At 30.6% G+C, this 20,302-nt stretch overlaps 1 protein-coding gene across 3 annotated transcripts in view; it reads right to left on the bottom strand.

Moving 5' to 3' along the window:
* LOC134700257 (protein diaphanous homolog 2-like) overlaps window positions 1-20,302 on the bottom strand; it is a 63,129-nt gene that overhangs the window by 15,658 nt on the left and 27,169 nt on the right. For all 3 annotated transcript variants that reach the window (XM_063561613.1, XM_063561612.1, XM_063561614.1), the window contains exons 14-21: window positions 14,757-14,868; window positions 13,964-14,059; window positions 12,347-12,543; window positions 10,357-10,443; window positions 8,954-9,106; window positions 8,321-8,450; window positions 1,132-1,254; window positions 206-372 (exon numbers count right to left, since the gene is read on the bottom strand). In XM_063561613.1, the coding sequence (XP_063417683.1) occupies window positions 206-372; window positions 1,132-1,254; window positions 8,321-8,450; window positions 8,954-9,106; window positions 10,357-10,443; window positions 12,347-12,543; window positions 13,964-14,059; window positions 14,757-14,868 (1,065 nt within the window). The remainder of the gene's footprint in view (window positions 1-205; window positions 373-1,131; window positions 1,255-8,320; window positions 8,451-8,953; window positions 9,107-10,356; window positions 10,444-12,346; window positions 12,544-13,963; window positions 14,060-14,756; window positions 14,869-20,302) is intronic.

Genomic DNA, 20,302 nt, shown 5'->3' with positions numbered 1-20,302 from the left:
AACATTTGAAATGTCTGACATGTATTGATACCATCGCAGTCAAAATGTCTAACATAAGTCAGTAAATTCTTTTAATAGAATAATAATTTAGGGCTGATCAAAACTTGATTTTGACTGACACATTTTTAGACTTTGTCTGACAGTCTAAACGTCTAGTCCGTAATTCAAATTTCTCTTCAAGAACACTTGATACATTACTACTTACACTAAAGCTATCTCGGAATGCTTTTATATCCTGGAAGAACTCTTCAAAACTGTATTTCTTGTAATCAAATGTGTAGAACTTTCCCATTTCCTTGTACAAAGATTCCATCTTTTTCTGCATACCACTTAATACATCAGCCTGGTCTTTTGCTGATGTTATAAAGGAGTAATAATAGTCAAGGAAAAATCTTTGGTATTTCGAGACATTGCATTAGATTTAAAAATCTAAATAGGTTCATCCATGCCTCACAATTTAGAAATGTACCAAGCATAGTGAAGACCAATTTTAATTAGCACTAAAATGGCGTTAAATACAAAATGTAGACAGAGATAGACAGACCTAAGTAGCAGCTTACAATTATATCATTTGAAATCTGGTTGATATAGTTGTCTCATTAGCAATCATACCACATTTCCTAATTCAGCGAAGTGGAACAACAATTGTTAGAACAAATACTGTAGATTCATTACTATTTGTGAGGGGGGATAGGACCTTTATCGGGACTCCGGGATCGGGTGTTTTTTAGCTCGGGATTTCGGGATTGACCCTTTCAGATCCTGGAATTCTTTTTTTCGAATTTCGGGACAGCTTTCAGGATTTCATGTTTTTAAGCCCAGGATTTTGGGATTTCGTGTTTTAAAGCCCGGGATTTGGGGATCACGACCCCTCCTACCCTCCCTCATTTGTTTGAAACCAATTTTCATTGGTGTAATGGGTAACGGTGAACCATTAATTTAAAAGTTCAAGGAATAAAAAATAATTTTTTATCAGGTTGTATTCAGACTATGCCAAAACCACGAAATTACATATCCATGAAAAAACAAACTATTCACAATCCACAAATTGGTATTGAATCCAGAGTACAACTGAATTATATGATAATAAATCTTGTTAAACATTTATAGCTACTATAGTTAAGGATATGTTCATAACTTCAGCAAAGCGATCCCCATCCACATTAGTTTTACTGATATTCTTTATATCTGTTTCTAACTGTTTTAATTGTTTCTCCATACTCTTCAGATTCTTTGTCACTGTTTCTTCTGAGACTGAAAAATGAACAATATTTTTAAAGCAAGATCATAGATACTGATTAGTGTAGGACATTCTCTGTTCAAAAAAACTTAATCTTATACTACGAAAAATTCAGTGTATATTATGTTCTCTCATCCTGTAAAAATCAAAAGAAAATCAAATACTGTGATGTACGCTTATTTCAAGTACTAAAACATAAGAGAAATAGATTTCATTCAATAACTCTTCGCTGCTTTAAGGGAGTTCGCTTTCTCAGTTTCAAAGTAATTAACTTTTCAAAACACTAGTTTATATTGAAAGGGGATTAACAAAGGAATCCAAAGACCAAAAAAATATATAGGTCACCGCGCTTGTTTTCGATATATTAGCCATTGAAATTTTGGCGGGAAAATGTTCTCTCATGACTTTTCATAGCTTTATCATTGACAAGTTTAAGTCCCCAAAAAATATTAAAAAATAATTACAATTCTTTAAGATTTTAACAGACAGCTTATCATTATACATGTAAAAGAATTATAAATTAAATCAAAGCCTGAAAGGCTGTAAAAGCAATTGCTGCCACTTTGTTTATGATTTGGGGACTTTTTTTTCATACACATATATTTAAGAATTTAACATGACAGGAGTGTTGTCTAGTGAGAATTAAGAAGGTTTTAACTTTATATCAATTAAAGAATTTAGCAGAAAGTCATTTTTAATAGTTTTATATTTCACAAGGAGACAACACGTTTACCAGGCTAAATTTGGGGTCAAATATACATGTGCTGAAACATATAACTCCAAGAGAAATTATTATGGATTATCCCCTAGTAGTGTTTGTAACTGGGCAATAATTTCCTTTATTGATTTAATTTTCATAATTAATTTAAATTTAACACTTCAGTTAAAACATTTCAACTTTCCAGACGCAAATGTTGAAAAACGGGAAAGAAACAAAATATTTTACAAGACATAAACATGTAAAAAATAAATATATATTTCAGCTGACTAAAAATATTTTCATAATGTTACTTTGTCATCATTTCTTAAAAACTAAGTCCCAAACATTATTGCTCAGTTGATATGTGTCATCCTCATGCGGTACGAGATAACTATATATAATTCTCATGCAATCCCAAAAAGAGAGGCCATCACAGACAAACATGACATTAAATCGTCAGTATACGAACAAGAACAAACAGCTCTTTTGATATTTATCCAATTTTCAGGAAACATTGTGAAAATGATCTTCAATATTTCGAAAACATGTGAAATAAAATTGCAAACACGGTGGACCGTCGAGGGTCAACAAACGTAGTAGACTCGTCCATTGGAAAGACGAGGATAATGGTTTCATCATTTGTCATTCATACCCAGTTTTGAATATGATATCCAAAAAGGATGTACTTTTTTTAATCTATGAAACTAGAAAATTCCAAATTGTAAATATCTCTTCATCTGGACTTGGCATCTATCACGTTTGGACGGGTCCATTTCATTAGTAAGGTGATCGATAAATCTTACGGAGTTATGACAAAAAAGGAAAACAAACTTGTTGTTATGTGTTTTTAACAAGGGTTTCGTTCCTCTAAATTATTTGCGGAAACAAATCAACAAAATAGGTTAGTTAACTTTGTCTATTTTTAGATTACAGGTAATCATTTGACACTACGTATAACCTGATAACCTGTGTAGTGATTTTGATTTTACGATAAATTTATGAATGAACGACAATTTTATGAATGAACAAGAGCACCTGACCTCTTTCTTAAAAAAACACCAATTAAACATATAAAACCGTATATTATAAAAGATAATTCAGTCAAATTTTCAATACTAAATCAACAACTGAAATGATTCCATATTTTGTTGAAACATCGTACGAACGGAAAACGGAATCGCAGGTATAATAATGCATTTTTTTCACTCGGACGTCTATGTTTTTTGATAGTCAAACGGTTGTCCCCCTAAATACAAAAATACATCTACAAGAACGTATGCTGAAACTTCTTAAATCCACTAACGTTTTTCAAAAGTTTCAAGCTATGTATTGCATTAGAAAACATACATAGGTGTTTAAGAATGACAGACCAGGAGCCTGTTTAACAAAATACTATGGCTTGATCTGGGCGGAGTCTCTGATCTGGGTCACAAAGATGGCCATACGCGACGACATGAAAGCAATTGCTTTAAAAATGGGGGTCACCGGGCAAAATTTGTTAAGGCATTAAAATGGATAAAACCAGAGGATTCCGAAAATCTGACCAAAATTCCAAAACCTGACAAGCCAACTTCCTGAAAATCAATGGCATATACAGTATTAACTCATGGAAAAGAAAAATCCACCTCAACATAAGGTCCTACTATCTTTAAAGGGAAACTTCGCAAAAAAATAAAAAAATCATATTATGTCCATTCTGTATAAAAATGCTCAAATTTATAAATATTAAAGTTTTATTCCGCTAGATAAGAGATCACCATCGATTTAAAATTTTGAGTATCAGTTCTTTGCGTTCCGCCATTTTGTTATCTTGTCCAAATAAAAATCACGATATGTCTATAAACCATAAAGAAACAAAACTACAGTAACCGATGTTGTCGTAATTACGTGTCGATATCTTGTCAATCGTACGGTTGTTTTATCTGACTAACTAACTTGATTCGGAAAATGTTCTTATATTTTTTATAACCATATAGTCTGTTATTTTTAAACTGTTAATATTGGAATTAGTTAAAAAGTCAAAGTTCAAATCATAAATAAGAGTTCCGTGAAAATTGTTTTCGAAAATCTAATTCGTTCATAATTCTTTAAAGTAATATACTTTATTCAAATAAATTAGGATCTTCGCTCCACTGATCACACGCATGGCTTAAGGTATTACTCCCAAAGGTATTGTGAGGGGTGTAAGGTGACACGACCAGGTATTCAAGCGATTTCCTGTCGGGCCTGCAAGTTCATGCATCGTTTCACTTCTGTAGGTATTGATCAGTGTACACGGCTGATAACTTATAACTTTCCATTTTGAACTATAAGGTGCATGTATAATATACATCTCTGTCTTGCGTGTCCGAAAGTGATATAATATACTAGTCATTACTTAACTCATACGCTTGTTTATAAATAAAATTTCTGGTGTAAAGAATATTATTTATAAAAAAAAAAAAAAATGATACCAAAAAAAAAAATTAAAAAAAAATTAAGATATACAAATATACGTATTTTTTCCAAGGGTTAATTTGGGGAAAATCAGAGACATATAATTGTATTATATGTCTCTGGGACAATGTAATATTTACTCGTTGTCAATAGTAAAGGACATAGTTGGATCATTCCAGAAATGTTGATTAAAAAAATGTGCGCACATGTCGACGATTCGTTTATACGCCCGGATAGAAAGTTACGGAACTACAGCACAATTTAAAATGTATACATTGAACATGAGAAAGAAACATACATTTTGTGCAAATTGGGGTAAAAGTTTTGTAAATAGACTAGTCCACGTATACCAACAGTATGTAATCATCCAATTCGATAGACTATTGTATACCAAAAGAAGAAGAAGAAGAAGAGGACAAATTTGATTTAAATACAGGTCAATCTATAACTTGCTTTGGTTCATCGAAGTTATGAATATAGTAAAATCACAGATTTATATATCAATTAGATTGTTCTCGAATAAAGAAAGAAATTCGTCATCACCACAACTGTTCCGACATATGCAACTGGACGTACACTAATAATCCCCGAGGGATGTGAATATTTTCTAGGAAAGCTATTGAGTATTAAAGTTTCAAATCATTTTCGGGATTTATTTTCTTTCTTGATATTCAATGACAGCAAATTTAAAGAATAAACTGCTTGTCAGATATTTGTCCGCTTTAGGGGTATTCTTGCCAGTTGAACAGACTTATAATTACATTCAAAAATAGGGAAAGATGACATTAAATTCGTTGTCTTTTGTTTTTAAACATCTTTGGTCAAATAGTTATTAAGTAGTATACGTTGTGAGACGAAGACTACTTTAATAAGGACGTCGTCCCCGATTATGATTAAATTTGGTTGACGTTTTTCACACTTGATAAAGAATATCTATTCGTAATTTTTCGATTCCATTCCAAGAAGACCTTCAATTTGCTGTCAATGTTTTAAGACTTCTCAAGTACAAAAGTGTTTTTTCTTTATTCGTTCATATTATATTCCGCTTCGGTAGAGTTATCTTCAGTGAGTTCCAGTTATTAATTTGTACGTGGCTTTTAAAAAGTCTAAATCTAAGTGTTCTCATTCATTTATTTGCCTAATAAAGACAAATAAAAATACTTTGTTAAAGCTATTTATAATTTCTAAGTTCTCCTTTTTATTAGACATCAATCAAGGACAAAAGGTGTAAATCATTTCAATCGGACATATGAATTAAGTTTCCCGTCTTTAACCAAAAATTGTGTATTTCTTAGTAAATTAACTTATTTGAATTCAAATAAATAATAGCAGCAAACATAATTAAATAATTCCACGGCGATCAATTTTTATTTGTCACCAACTTGAATATATATTTTAAATATGTGTATTGGATGCTCCCCTTGTCTTATAATTCACTGATCCGAATAGACAGTCACACCTGGCAAGGTGTGCCAGAGAGGCGTGGTTAAATACCGAAGTGCAAATAACAATTTACCTTTCAACAAGCCATCTACGAGTATTGCTACAGAACCGTGAATACACACATCGTATCAACCAAGTCATAGCAGAGATAGGAAAAGGTCAATAAGAGTACACCAACATATTGTCTTTACAGATTATTGTACTTTACTTTGTTCACCTTATCAGTCCGAAAATACATTAATTAAAAATCAATTTATAACTTTTGTGTTGTCTACAAAAATAATTCGAATATATACGTTTAACATAGAAAATTTATCTCATGAATATGTACAATTGAACGTATGTGCGTTTTATCTTCTTATTATCGGATGGTTATTAGATAAAGCATAAGTCATCGGCGCGCTTACGATTACGTTAAAATATGATTAAAAACCAAGACTTTTAATGATTGTTTTTAAATCCCGGCATGCAAAAACCAGGAGAAAACGTCACGACCTACAGGAAGTAGTTAATATTTTTTCATTAAATATTGAATTTCTCCTTTATTACTGCACATATAGCGATAAAACTTTGTGAATATATATATTATGTCATAATGAACATATTTAAACCATAAGTAAAAAATCGTGAATTTTCCCTTTAAGTATTCGTAATTAAAGATATCCTATTGAGTGAGAATTGGTTATCGCTTGATATCATATACAACATGTTAAAATGTCAAAATTTGATTGGGTAATACAAGAGAGATAATTTACTCTACTCTATGGCTCAGTGTGAAACAATTTGTTGAATTTCACCCTCACAATGATTTGAATTTAAATGAATAATTTAAAAGACAATGTATAAAAATTCTACTGCTACAATGATAAGACTTTTAGCAAGTATAATATCCCTGCATGTGGCATGATGGTATGTATTTTTGTAGTTGTTGGGAGAGTTGTATCCCTTTACTTATTTAATATAATATTGTCATGCTATATAAACAGTTACTTTCAGAATTAAAATTCCATGGACTTGTACGTGTTGATTAAGAAATAATTCATGGGGGCTTGAATATATCGTGATTTTACCATGGTTGGCCCTTTATGACAAATGTTTTACCCTGAGCGTTAGCGAGGGGTAAAATATCGGCATAAAGGGACAACCCGTGGTAAAATTTCGATATATTCAAGCCCCCATGAATTATTTCAATTCTAATAGGACAAATATGGCAATTATTTTGGATCGAATTGCTCTAGGTGAAGGCATTTTTTGCCGTTCCCGTAAATAAACACGCTGTTAAATTGCCGTAAAATAACAGAGCAAACTGAATAAATGATGATGCTTATTCTATTTACAATAACATATTTACATAAGTTTGGTTGAATCTAAATGATTATTGTACTTATATGTCTCATATGTATACAAAATGGCTAATATAACATTTGTTTACGTTTCTTTGTTGTGATGATTTTTGGTTTCACAAGCGAGTATTTTCCCGTAAAATGCTTATATTCTGACGTCATTGTTGATCATTGTTCTATGACGTCGGGTAGCTCATTGATAAAAACACATATGACTTTGGAGTACAATCGGAACAGCCCTAACAATATATTCATATTTTACCACGGGTGTGTACTCGAAGCGTTTGAAGGACGTCATGTTAGAATAATGTATTCAATCTATAAGTTAAAGTATAATAAGGAAGCATGCATACATTTGTTTGTACTTCGCTCAACAGTCAGGGGTGCTTCTTAAACAAGTGATTTCATTATCACCTATTTCAGTGATTTTTTAAATTCAGTTATCACCTATTTAAGTGATTTTGGTGTTTCCTTTGATCTTCAAATGCTAATTTTATTGATTTTTCATATTTTCACAAACTTTTCAATAATTTTCCTACATAAATCAATTATCCCTTTATCTTTGAAAATCAATTTCACCAGTGCTCTTTGGCAGTAAGTTAGTGCTTAAGCTTTTAAAAGTACACTTGGGAATTGTTTTGTAATCAAATATTCATTAACTACTGTTACTATCAGACAAAGGTCAACAATATTAAGTGACCTGATTGGTTTTAGAGTTAGAATGATTTATTTTAAGGTTATGTCCTGATCTACAAATTATTCCAGTTTTTGCATAATCAAATAAACTGTAAAATCTGACAGGCTTATCAAGCGAAAGGCAATTTCTACATGTACATAGTTGTTTTTTAAATAGAATTCTTGTCTTTTGACCAATAAAATAATCAAGCTTGTGGGGAAATTATCCAAAAAATGTTATAACACTTATTAAAGTGATTACATTTTAACTTCTCAAATTACTTGTTTCAGTGATTTTGAAAAGTCTATGTGAATTTTTTAAATTTTTTACAGCCAAAATCACTCAAAGAATTGATTTTGAAATCATTTGTTTATGTAGTACCCCTGATGGATCAACATTCATAATTCAACTAAATTCTCAAAGTTGAAGAATTCACTATATGGTAAAAGGTTTTAATTATTGAGTTATTAAAAGTTACTAACCTCTTGCTGCCTTATCTAAATGTGTAAATTCATCTAAAAATCCCACTAACTCTGGGTATTTTTGCTCAACAATGTTGGCTATAAAATGTACAAGTGTTGTTTTACCATCTTGAGCTTTAGTATTTGCCAACTGAAAATGAGTTCATGGTAAAAATGTTTATTGACATATAATCAAACAGCATCTGTTATTATTATTTTTTTTGTAATATTGATTCACCTTGTAGGCCATTCTTATTCCTTTCAAATATCAATACTTGCTCAAATTTTGATTTTAAGCCAAACTATTTCAGATTGTCATCAAGTTTTCAGTAAGTAACATTGAATTTCAATCTTGTCAATTCAAAAATTTGAAAGAATGTAGATTTGTAGACTTTGTCAGTAGGGGACTAATAAAGAAGAAAATGCAAGGAACGATATCATTTTTTAGGCCGTCACAATTTTTTTTGATGCAACATTATCGACATCATCTTATCCCCTACTATTGTATGATGTCAGAGGAGTAAAATTATCGAGTTTATTTCACAAGTTATCGGTTTTTATTTCACTGGGAAATCACAGTAACTCATCACAACAAATGTAATCAAAGAAATTCATTGAAGAAATAAACTTTGTCAACATTAATACTTCACTTACCTTGGGAAGAAAGCTGATTTCAAATCCTACAGACTGAGCATTACGAGATCCAGCATTGAGAAAGTTTCCCATTAACAATATAAGTTCTAATAACTTTGAGAATTTTGTACTATTCTTAACTTCTTCACAGGCCTCTATGGCTGATACTAAATTCTAAAATGTAAAAGGAATTACAAATTGTATATAACTTATAAAGATATTCTAGCTATATTTTAAAGGACACCAAGAAGTTTTATATTGTAAACAATATCACAATTATACGGCTAAATCATATTATTCTAGTGTAATTTTTAATGTATATACATGTGGTTAAAGTTGTTGTCTGACATCACGGGTAAATCTTTACAGATTGGCTTATTTATAAATAAATGGAGAATATGTCCATAGGCCACATATGAATTAAATGATGCCCCTGCTTCCACAAAACGTTATAAAATGACATAACTAGAGTACTGTAGAAGTGATGCCACCAAAATTGGAACTTGATCTGTGTTTTGTGGTAATAAGCATTGTGTGTATGTTTCAAAACATTGAATTGAATATTGTTTTTTTCATAAAAGTAAGGAGAAGTGGTATGCATATGATTGCCAATGAGACAACTTAACTATCCATCAGAGTTCAATGATGTTTGATATTAGTTATTTACAATCTGAAGGAGAAGGTTCAGTAATGTCTTACATTGGACAGAATGTGTTTTTTTTTGTGTATTTGGCTAAAATACTACATACATTTACAAGGAAACAGTTATAATAATATATAAGCTTTACAAAATAACTCAAATTGTGATCCCCTTATTATGCATTACTTATGTTGAAACATCCAATTATATTCTGAAACTAAAAGGTAAAAAAAAATTGCTCAAAATCATAAGTTTTAAATAAGAATGTTCAAATTTTTTTTATATTTTTTTTCATTTCATAATAGCTTTATTACAATGAAAAAAAAATATACAATGGAAATTTTTTGCACAATAAAAAGTTAACTCAAAAGAGAATTCAAAGTTAAGACAGTTTTCTATTACTGTGGATTCATTTATTTTCGTGGGTATCAATTTTCGTGGATTGAGGAAAACTTGCATATTCGTTGGTATTTGATTTCGTGGTTTTAGTAATCACTGCATATATAACATAAAGAAAATGTGTTATTCGTTGAACATTTTAATTCGTGGTTCAACTGCACCCACAAAAACCAGGAAAATTGGTATCCAACGAATAATAATGAATCCACAGTAAATCAGTTTATTGAAGCTTATTTCTATTTTAACAATTTTATCAAGTTTCATTTTCTCTTCATCATTTTCTACTGCTGAACACATCAAACTATAACATATGCCCCATATTCAACTACAATGATTTATAATACCATATGTTGAATATGACATGTGTCATGCAGAAGAAACTTACTGGTTTAATATCTTGCACCATGTCTGGAAACTGCATTTTAAACAACATTGAACTTAATCTAGGTGTAACTCTCTTTATACCACACATCTGTAATAAAGATATAAATCATATATCTGACTTGAAAATGTTGATAAAAAAATATACAAATCTTAAAATTGTACAGCTTTGGAGCTTAGGAATTTAAAGATAAAACATGTGAAATGTCACAGTTAATATCTTTTGCGTCAAATTAAATGTGAACAAAATGCCCAGTTTTGAAAAAGACCAAGATACAACCCTATGGCCTGCCTAAACAAAAACATCTGCAAAGCATTTGAAGGTGTATACCTTATAAATATGCATTTAAGGAATAAATATGTTAATATGTACAGGATCAAGTGGTTTCTACATATAATTAAATAGGAACAAAGACAAAATTTTTGTTAAATCTTTGTGAGTTTCAGATGAAGAACAGTAATAAAAGTAATGTTCATTAGCTCTGTGCTTTGTTAAATGCTTGTGAAGATTTTTCTGTCATTAGCTTGAATATTTTGTTACACCCCTTTTTTCTATTCTCTGACATATAAACTTATGTCACAACTTTGAACATTGCTGTCATTTCTTTGTATATTTATGCCATGTCTGTATATTTCTGTCATGCTTTTATATATTTATGTCATTTCTAAATAGAAAACTTTCGAGTTCGATGCATTTCCGTCAAAAACTTTGGAAATAGTGAACGTCATTGGTGCGTTTAGGGGCGTAGTCACTTTCGTTCCAATGTTGAGCGAGTTGTTGGAAAACTATAATGCTTTATTGTACGAATTATTCGGCAAATTGACTTCTCATAATAGACAATCAGCACTGCTGTCTTTATGGAATTGTCACTAAGTACCTACAGAACAACAATTATTTCTAGTTTATCTTGAACAATAAAAATAGCTTAGACGCTTGATGAACCTAAATAGTGCAGGAATACAGGCGATCCCCTCAATCTGGTAAATGACGTCATAAAAGCGCCCCTAATTGACCATTTTTTTCTTGTGGCGGACAAACTCCAAAGTGGTCTATTCATGTCACATCTTTGTACATTAATGTTTTTTTTTTTTAATTTATGTCACATCTTTGTACTTTATTGATATATATTTTTTTTAATTTACATCTTTGAAAATTTATGACACAACTTTAAATATTTTTGTTATGTCTTTGTATATTTAAGTCATGTCTTTGTATATTTAAGTCATGTCTTTGTATATTTATGTCATGTCTACATTTATGTTATGTTTTTGTACATTTATGTCATGTCTGCATATTTATTTTATGCATTTATATATTTATGCTATTTTTTTTTACATTTGTATCACATCTTTGTACAGTTATGTCATGACTTGGTAAATATACGACACATTTTTGTACATGTATGTCATGTCTTTGTACATTTATATATATAAATATCTTTGTACATTTATATAATATCTTAGTACATGTATGTCTTATCTTTGTACATTTATATAATATCTTTGTACATTTATGTCTTATCTTTGTACATTTATATAATATCTTTGTACATTTATATAATATCTTTGTACATTTATATAATATTTTTGTACATTTATGTCTTATCTTTGTACATTTATATAACATCTTTGTACATTTATGTTATGTCCTTGTATATTTATGTGATGTCTTTGTACATTTATGTTACATCTTTGTATGTTTGTCATGTCCTGGTATATTTGTCATGAATTTGTACATTTAAGTCATGTCTTTGTACATTTATGTCACATCTTTGTACCTTTATGTCTTATCTTTGTACAGTTATGTCTTATCTTTGTACATTTATATAACATCTTTGTACATTTATGTTATGTCCTGGTATATTTATGTGATGTCTTTGTACATTTATGTTACATCTTTGTATGTTTGTCATGTCCTGGTATATTTGTCATGAATTTGTACATTTATGTCATGTCTTATCTCATTAGAAATCATCTGCCTCATTATTACTCACCGTGACAGAAAACTGTTCTGGTTCTGATAAATCATTGTACTGATCCTGTAATTTCTCTAATTGTTTCATCTGTTCAGGCTCTGGCATGTATCGTATCAAACTTTCTAATATAGAAGACGACAACTTTTCTTCATCAACTTCTACAATTCTCCGTTTAATTTCTGGATATGGGACCTTGATGGATCCTAATAAAATAGCTGAAAAAAATAATAAGAAAAGCTGCAATCTGTAATAAGGAACAAGGATCCGGATATTTTTTCACCTAATTTCGGTCATTTTCATATAACTTAAAAGTTGGTGCCCCTTTTCAAAAAATGATTGTCAAAATCACATTACTGCATGAGACTCATGATGACAAAATGATGAGTATGCTCATACTCATAGCATCAACAAACTTGTTTCACTGTTGCATCGCATTTACTTCATGATTTATCCTACAATTTTCCAAAAATCGATCAAGAGCAATTAAAGGAAGGCAACAGTTTAAAAATAAAATGATTTTAATGACTCAAAACGATAATTTCTCTGTTATCCCTAAGGTTTCTTTCGATTTTGAAGTCACAATTCAAACCGGATGATATGCGACAATACTAAAACGAACAATTCTGGACTCATTTCCGAGATTAGTTTTGTTTATCAAATTCACAGGAAATCATCGGCTTTTTAATATTTTACCTTTAATAGTGTAAGAATATTGATGAAAATAGTTGCACTTGCTTTATTTAGGATGAAATTATTTTAATTTACGATTTAGTGTCTAAATCAGTGGAAGAGAATTTCAAGCATGCATATTTGATACATAGTAAACAAATCATGTGTGTTAGTAGTGAAAAAATATTAAGTTTTAATTTAATTTTAAATCATTATTGACAATTGTCTTAGCTGTTGAGTAATTAAATAATGAAGCCAGTTGGTATGGAATTTTTATTTCTTTATAATATTATATTAGTTCGGAGCTTATGATTAATTGCCAGGTGTGAATTAAAAACACAGGTAAAGAGATTAGCGATCATTAGCCAATAGCTCCCCGAGGCATTAATATAGTTATTAGGAGAGCCCTCAGGATTATTACACTTTACTGGAGTGGCAGATTAATTACAGGAAATCGATAACAAAACAAAAATATGTTTAAAATAGCGATTTTTTGAAACTTGATCTCAATGAAATGATCCAAATTATTACTGTTGAAAAATAAAATTTGACCTAAATCCCAATTAAAAGTTTAGGACATTATACTTTCAGTTTAGGACAAGACTGGCAAATATGACCGTTTCCAGACCCTTGATAAGAACAACTTTTCAATACTTAGGAGTTGTGCAGAATTGTTGAGAATATGTAGAATTTATTAAGTAAATGTAAGATTTGCAGTCCTCTAGCTTTCATTTTTTCTAACAGAAAAGTCCTTTTATCATAATCACTGTAATCTAAAAAAAAATCTCAAAATTGTTAGATGTTATTCAAACATATTTCTTATTTTTTTCGCTATCATAAATGGAATAAAAAGAAAGATTTTCACTTTCATGTTTTATATTTAAGAACCAATACTTATCATCATTTTTTTAAAAAGATCAAGAAAAGACCCGTAGAACCTAGAACTTAAAGTCATTAAAAGCTTACACAAATTCTGAGCTGCTTTAGGATCAAGTACTTTCAACTCTTTAGCCTTTTTTGTAGGTTTCTTTTCTGTTGTTTCTGAGGTATTCATAATTTTTGCTGAAAAAAAAAAATATCATGAATAGTAATACAAATTTTCTTAACACTACAGGGAGATAACTCTGTTAAATCAGTGAAAGGTTTTAATCACATTGTATTGTTAAGGAAATATTAAGCTTCCCAATGATCAAAATAAGTGTTTGTCAAACTTCTATATAACCATTGAATTTTTTCTAATGAAATGGTTGGTTCAAATTTTTTTTAATTTCAGATACTTACACTTTAGTTTTCGACATCTGTAATTGTCGATCATATGTTTAAAATCTATTCTTTTTTTCTGAGAACATTTCATAAACTCACACCCCTTAAAACTGATCTGTAATTATTATAAATGTAAGTAATCTTCAAAGGTATGAAAACCAAAAATGTGTCCCTTGTACATTGATGCTCCATCCGCATTATCATTTTCTATGCTCAGTGGACCGTGAAAATGGGTTAAAAATCTAAATTTGGCATGTAAATTGAAAAGATCATATCGTAGGTAACATGTGTACTAAGGTTCAAGTTGATTGGACTTCAACTTCATAAAAAACTACTCAGATCAAAAACTTTGACCTGAAGTCGGACAAACGGGCGAACGAACAGATGCACAGACCAGAAAACATAATGACCATAAATGGGGCAAAATTACAGTCTTATCTTTAATTTAATAATATTCATTGGCTCTCATTTGATCATAAATCATATATCTATTTACCTTTAGTTACTCCAAAATTTTCAATGAGACCTTGGAATAAAGATTCATCCTCATACTGATCTTCACGAACTTGGACCCAAAATGAATCCTTTTCTAATTTTTTGGCTTGTACCTAAAATAATAAAATATGTTACCAGTAAATGACAATAATCTACTGTAAATACATATATGTAAACATTGAAAAAGTAAATATATTCCAGACAGTGTAAGGAATATTCTACTGCCTCTTTCATCATGTAAGCAATTTCAGGTACACCTTGTACATGTATGAAAGAGAAGATGTGGTATGATTGCCAATGAGACAACATTATACAAGAGACCAAAATGACACAGAAATTAGCAACTATGATCCCCTACAGCCTTCAACAATGAGCCAAGCCAATACTGTATATATTTGGTTTGTAGAAATCTAATTACGAACCAGAAATCATAACCATATTCATATATATAGTGATGTTGTTTTATAGAGTTTGTACTTTTCATATTAACTTATTAGTCTTTTAAAAAAAAATATAGAAATAGTTGAAGTTAGGCTATATTTCAGTTTAATACTGTTCAAGTACTCCAAAATCACTATTTTTGTGAGTTTTTTTTCTATTTGTTTGTTCTTGTTGTGTGTAGATCATACAATGGAGACTTTAATAAAAATTGTAGTTAAATAAATAAACTAAATTATGTAAAAATTTCACATAAATTAAACATTCTCTCACATCTGAAACCATTAATCTTAATTCGAAATAAGACAATGTGGAGTGAGACAACTCTCCATCCAAGTTACAATTTGAGAAAAGTAAACCAGTATAGGTCAAAGTACGACCTTAATACTATATTCAGGGATCTCCATGGATGAAAATTGAACGATGGAGGAACTTTCACCATCACAAACCGTGTCTTACCCGTACAGTGTAGCGTGATCGAAAGTATTTCACCCCTCCATGTAAGGAATGGTGAACATGCTAGTTCATTAGCTTATTGAAATTATATTTGTTTGAATTTTCATTATAGAAGTAATAATAGTTTCATTATTTGCCGTTCAAATGCCAAGCCTTTCAGGAATGACCAAAAGCTGTCATGTAAGTCCCCATGCAGTTTTCTTGCTATTTTTTGTAATTGTTAGGGGGGTTAAAAATTGTGAGAAGCTTATTTTTCAACGGACACTGTCAAATTAAGATTTTATGAACCCTTTACCAGCTGATTTGCAGCAACAACAAAATGATTTGTACGGGTTATGTAAAAGTTTGAAGAGATTTGCATGATTTTTAAAGCAAACATTGACAATCGAAAAGGTTTTTAATGACTGAACTAGCAAATTGATGCTATGCAACATGCATCGTTTGAGTCTGAATATAAACCGGAAACGCGGATGTATCAATTTGATTGTAATAAACTACGAAATGAATTCGGAATTCCGATACAATATTTCTTCACAGTACATATTTAAATTTTTACTTTTTAAGTTTGAAAGTAATTCTATTTTACCATTGCAGCAGTACTAGTGTTATTTGCAATGCAATAATATTAATGGTTTAAGTCTTATTGTGTACTTCTTAAAAAGGGGGGTGCTGATTGCGTAAGTCAAAATAAAAGCACGAGTTTGACTTGTTAAAGTAAACTGTTTTCTTTGTAGCTGGATTATTAATTAATTTATTTAATCTAAATTATCATAAATATTTGCTGAAACTTAGTTGAAAAATTTGATAAATGAATCGTACATCTTCAGATAGTATTCTCCTGTCTGGTTTGTTGATCTACCTGTACAAGCTAAGGTACAAGTGATTAGGGATCTTAATCCGGATATCCCTCAGGCATTAGAACTGTATTGAATTATAATTTAAAACAGCTTAATGGTTATGCAATTACATGCAATTGATTTAATTGCTTAAACCAGATGCTCTGCAGGGCGTAGCTTTATACGACCGCAGAGGTTGAACCCTGAAGGGTTGGGGCAAGTATGGACACAACATTCAAGCTGAATTCAACTCTAAATTTGGATTGTGATTAAATAGTTGACACAGCATAGGTTTCTGACACAGAATGAATGTGTTCTAATGAACTTAAAATTTTTGTTTTCTCTTAGAGCAATTCACTATGCTGTTGAATGTTAATCCTCTCAAAAAAATGTTTGAAGAAATTTTCTTTTCATTTATGAAATTTCAAATGAGAAAAATTGAACCCAATTTTTTTAATCACATCCCCCTTTCCCTTATTCCAAAACTAATCTCAATTAAAATTTCTAATGGAGTTTGCAACAATAACAACTCATTTAAATACATCATAAAATATTAAGATGTAATCAAAGAGCTGAAAGCTCTGAAGAAAAATGACGCCACTGTCTCTAATATTGGGATAGTTTTTATGCAAGTCTTGATTTTCACATACCTTAATTTGTTTAACAATGCAACATGTCTCGTAAGCATATAATTGATATTCGTATATATGTGTGTGTGAAGTGAAGGTGCCAACTGGCTGGTTTTTTTTTTAAGACAAATGAATAGGTCAAGACTACCTGAATTGTACAAATAAATCCCGTGGAAAGGCTTCTATATTTCTCACTGGTACATAGGCTGAATCCGGGTCCATTCGCGCCCATTCACGTTTGCGCCAACTCATGTTCGCCCCCTTTCACTTTCACACCCTACATGTTCGCAACTAATCTTAATTGGTTTTGTGTTTAATAACTCTGTAAGCAAGTGTTTTCTTATAAGTATAATTGTTGTCATTGTCTCAAAATAAAGTGAGACAGCATTTTTTTTTGTGTTGAATAAATCTTAATCATGTTTTGGATAGCGTATTGTTAAAGATAATAATAATCCTTTCTTAATAAAGTGGTATTTTGTCAACGTTTTATTTAGCGTTGAATAACTCTTAATCATGTTTTGGTTAGTGTATTGCTATACTTTGTTTCATTGACCTCTTTCATAATGAAGTGAGATTCTGACTATTTTTTTTTCTGTGTGTTGAATAAATTTTATCATGTTTTGGTTATAATAGTGGATTGCTATATTTTGGTTCCTATATTCTATTGTTTCGTTGTTTCAGATCAAAGGGCTTAAAAACAATTATCTTTTGTGTTTTTCCTTTAAAATCTTCAATGTTTTACTCATACCAAGCTATAAATACATTCAGTATTTACACCAAAGCAATTTAAAACAACAATCATGATTTTCCAATTATTCAACTTGAATTTGAATTAAAATTGGGCGCGAATGAGTAGAGTGCGAACGAACCTTGGGTGTGAACGTGCGAGGTGAGAAAGTGTATTTGGCGCAAACAGACCTGATACCACATAGTCTGAAACCCCTTCTCCCACAAAATATGAAGTAAATTAAAAACAAATTGTTCAGAGAACAATTGAAGTCTTTCCACTAGAAAAGATCTATTTTTATATTGAAATATGAAAAATCAGTTTAAAATGTTAGTTCCTATGGCTTTATGACGTCCTATTAACCTATGACCTTGACCTCAATTTCAAGGTCACAAACCATGGACCTTGAATCAAAATATCCTAGGTCTTTAATATGTTTGGTTAATGAGTACTACCACTTGACGCGTAATTTTAAATGTAAGATGGACAAAAACTCCCTTTTATTGTATGCGCAGCCTTTCAACCAAAATATACAAGTAAGGACATGTCGCAACTAATAATTTATGAAAAATTATTTGTCAAAATCTCATACAGTATTTGAAAAGAAGTGAAAATAAGCCAAAATCAAAATTTATAATATGACCTTGACCTTTGACATTGACCTCATTTTCATTTTTAGTACCAATGACCTCATGAAGACCTTAGGTCTCTATCAGTTATGGTTTACCAGTTGAAAATGCATATCGCTTGAATCAAATGAAAAAGGGGGAATAACTCTCATATGGAGTCCCCATAGAGCTATGGTTCAAACAAATATTCTTATCCTAAATATGTAACGAGCAATTTGGTAAAATAAAATCTTTTACGGTTAAGAAGGAGAGGTGGCCACAAGAAAAACAGTGTTTGGGGAGATAACTCTTACAACATAATGTATTTTGTTATAATTACATTTGATATATGTTTCATTATAATACTTTATTCTGATTGGCTAACTGCACATCACATGTTATTCCTCAAGCAATTGCATCACTCAATAAAACTTTTCATTCATGATAACACGTGGTCCCACAATAAAGTGCACAGATGAATTGAATAAAAAAGTTATAAAATTCGTGTTTTCATGATCCTAGCTAAAAAAAGTAATTATAAGTATTGAATGTTTCTTTTTGTAACCTCATAGGGTTGCAAAAGCGTTGATCGTGTGCACATTTTTAGAATGAAGCGCTTACGCTTACGCGCTTCATACAAAAAGTACTTCGGTCAACGCTTTTACACCTCAATGAATTTACAAAAAAAAAGCATTCAATACTTAAATGCAGTTGTAAATTTTTAAAGCAAAAAGAGTTAATACTAACTTTCACTTTTTTTGGATGTTCATGTACATTTTGTATGTATTTATTTTTCTCAACTACATGAATTTTTTGGTGTATTTTTAATGATATATATGAGTAGTCCAAATAATTATTACGTCTGGCAAGGCTTTTTAAATTTTATTCTGGGACACCTTCCTATGACCACAAGGCTATGTTAATTTTTTTCTGGGACGCCTTCTTAGGAAGCCTTCCTACGAACGTCTTAGGAAGGCGTCCCAGAAAAAAATAAAATAGCCTTGTCAGACGTAATTATTATTTGGACTAATACATGAGATATTGGATATTTTTATGCATTATTTAACCAGTTGAGTCTTTTACAGGATTGTTTGTTTAATGCTGTTTAAACATTACTGAAAAAAAACCCACCTTAAATTTGCTAATTATTTGGCATGAAAGTTTGATTTATTGAAAGGGACTCATAGTTTTCCATTTAATTTTAATAATTGTCTAATGGATAAAACAATAGCTTCGTTGTTTACTTTTATACACAACAACATATTCACTTTGGTTTCGTTGTTTACCTAATATTCACTATGTACTTGGTAACAGTTATTAATTAATTGAATAGAAAATATTATAATAAATATTATTGGAAGCCGAATTGACGTCAAATAGGTGCCGATTTGACTAGATGCCAATTTAACCAGGTGCCGACTTGACTTGTACGTTTCAATTCCTCTGCGATTGTTTGCGGTATTTTCTTGAGAAAACCTATTTTCCATCATCAAAGAGAAGAAGAAACTGCTTGAAATGATTCCCGAACGCTTCGTGATTTTTAAAATAAGTTTAATTCACTCAAAAAACAATTTTAAAACTTGCGATGTTTAAACAGGAAGTTTCAAAAGCACGTGTAAAAGAAGAAATTAACCGGTGAGAGTGGAAATCCGTACATAACATATATCACTATAGTACGACTTTTAAAGCAAAACAGTTTCATCCTTTTGTAAAACAGTCTTAAATATACCTATCACATTAATGTTTGAAGGGTCTTAAGCTTATTCAAACCATATAAGTCGGTATGAAACACCAAAACGGAATGATAATAACCGATTACGTTTTGTAGTTTACAAAATTCTGGACTGGTTCCT

Source organism: Mytilus trossulus, unplaced genomic scaffold (genome assembly GCF_036588685.1).
Source record: "Mytilus trossulus isolate FHL-02 unplaced genomic scaffold, PNRI_Mtr1.1.1.hap1 h1tg000128l__unscaffolded, whole genome shotgun sequence".
In the NCBI taxonomy this organism is placed as follows: domain Eukaryota; kingdom Metazoa; phylum Mollusca; class Bivalvia; order Mytilida; family Mytilidae; genus Mytilus; species Mytilus trossulus.
Note: the sequence above shows the minus strand (reverse complement) of the source record. Positions and strands in the feature narration are given on the sequence as shown.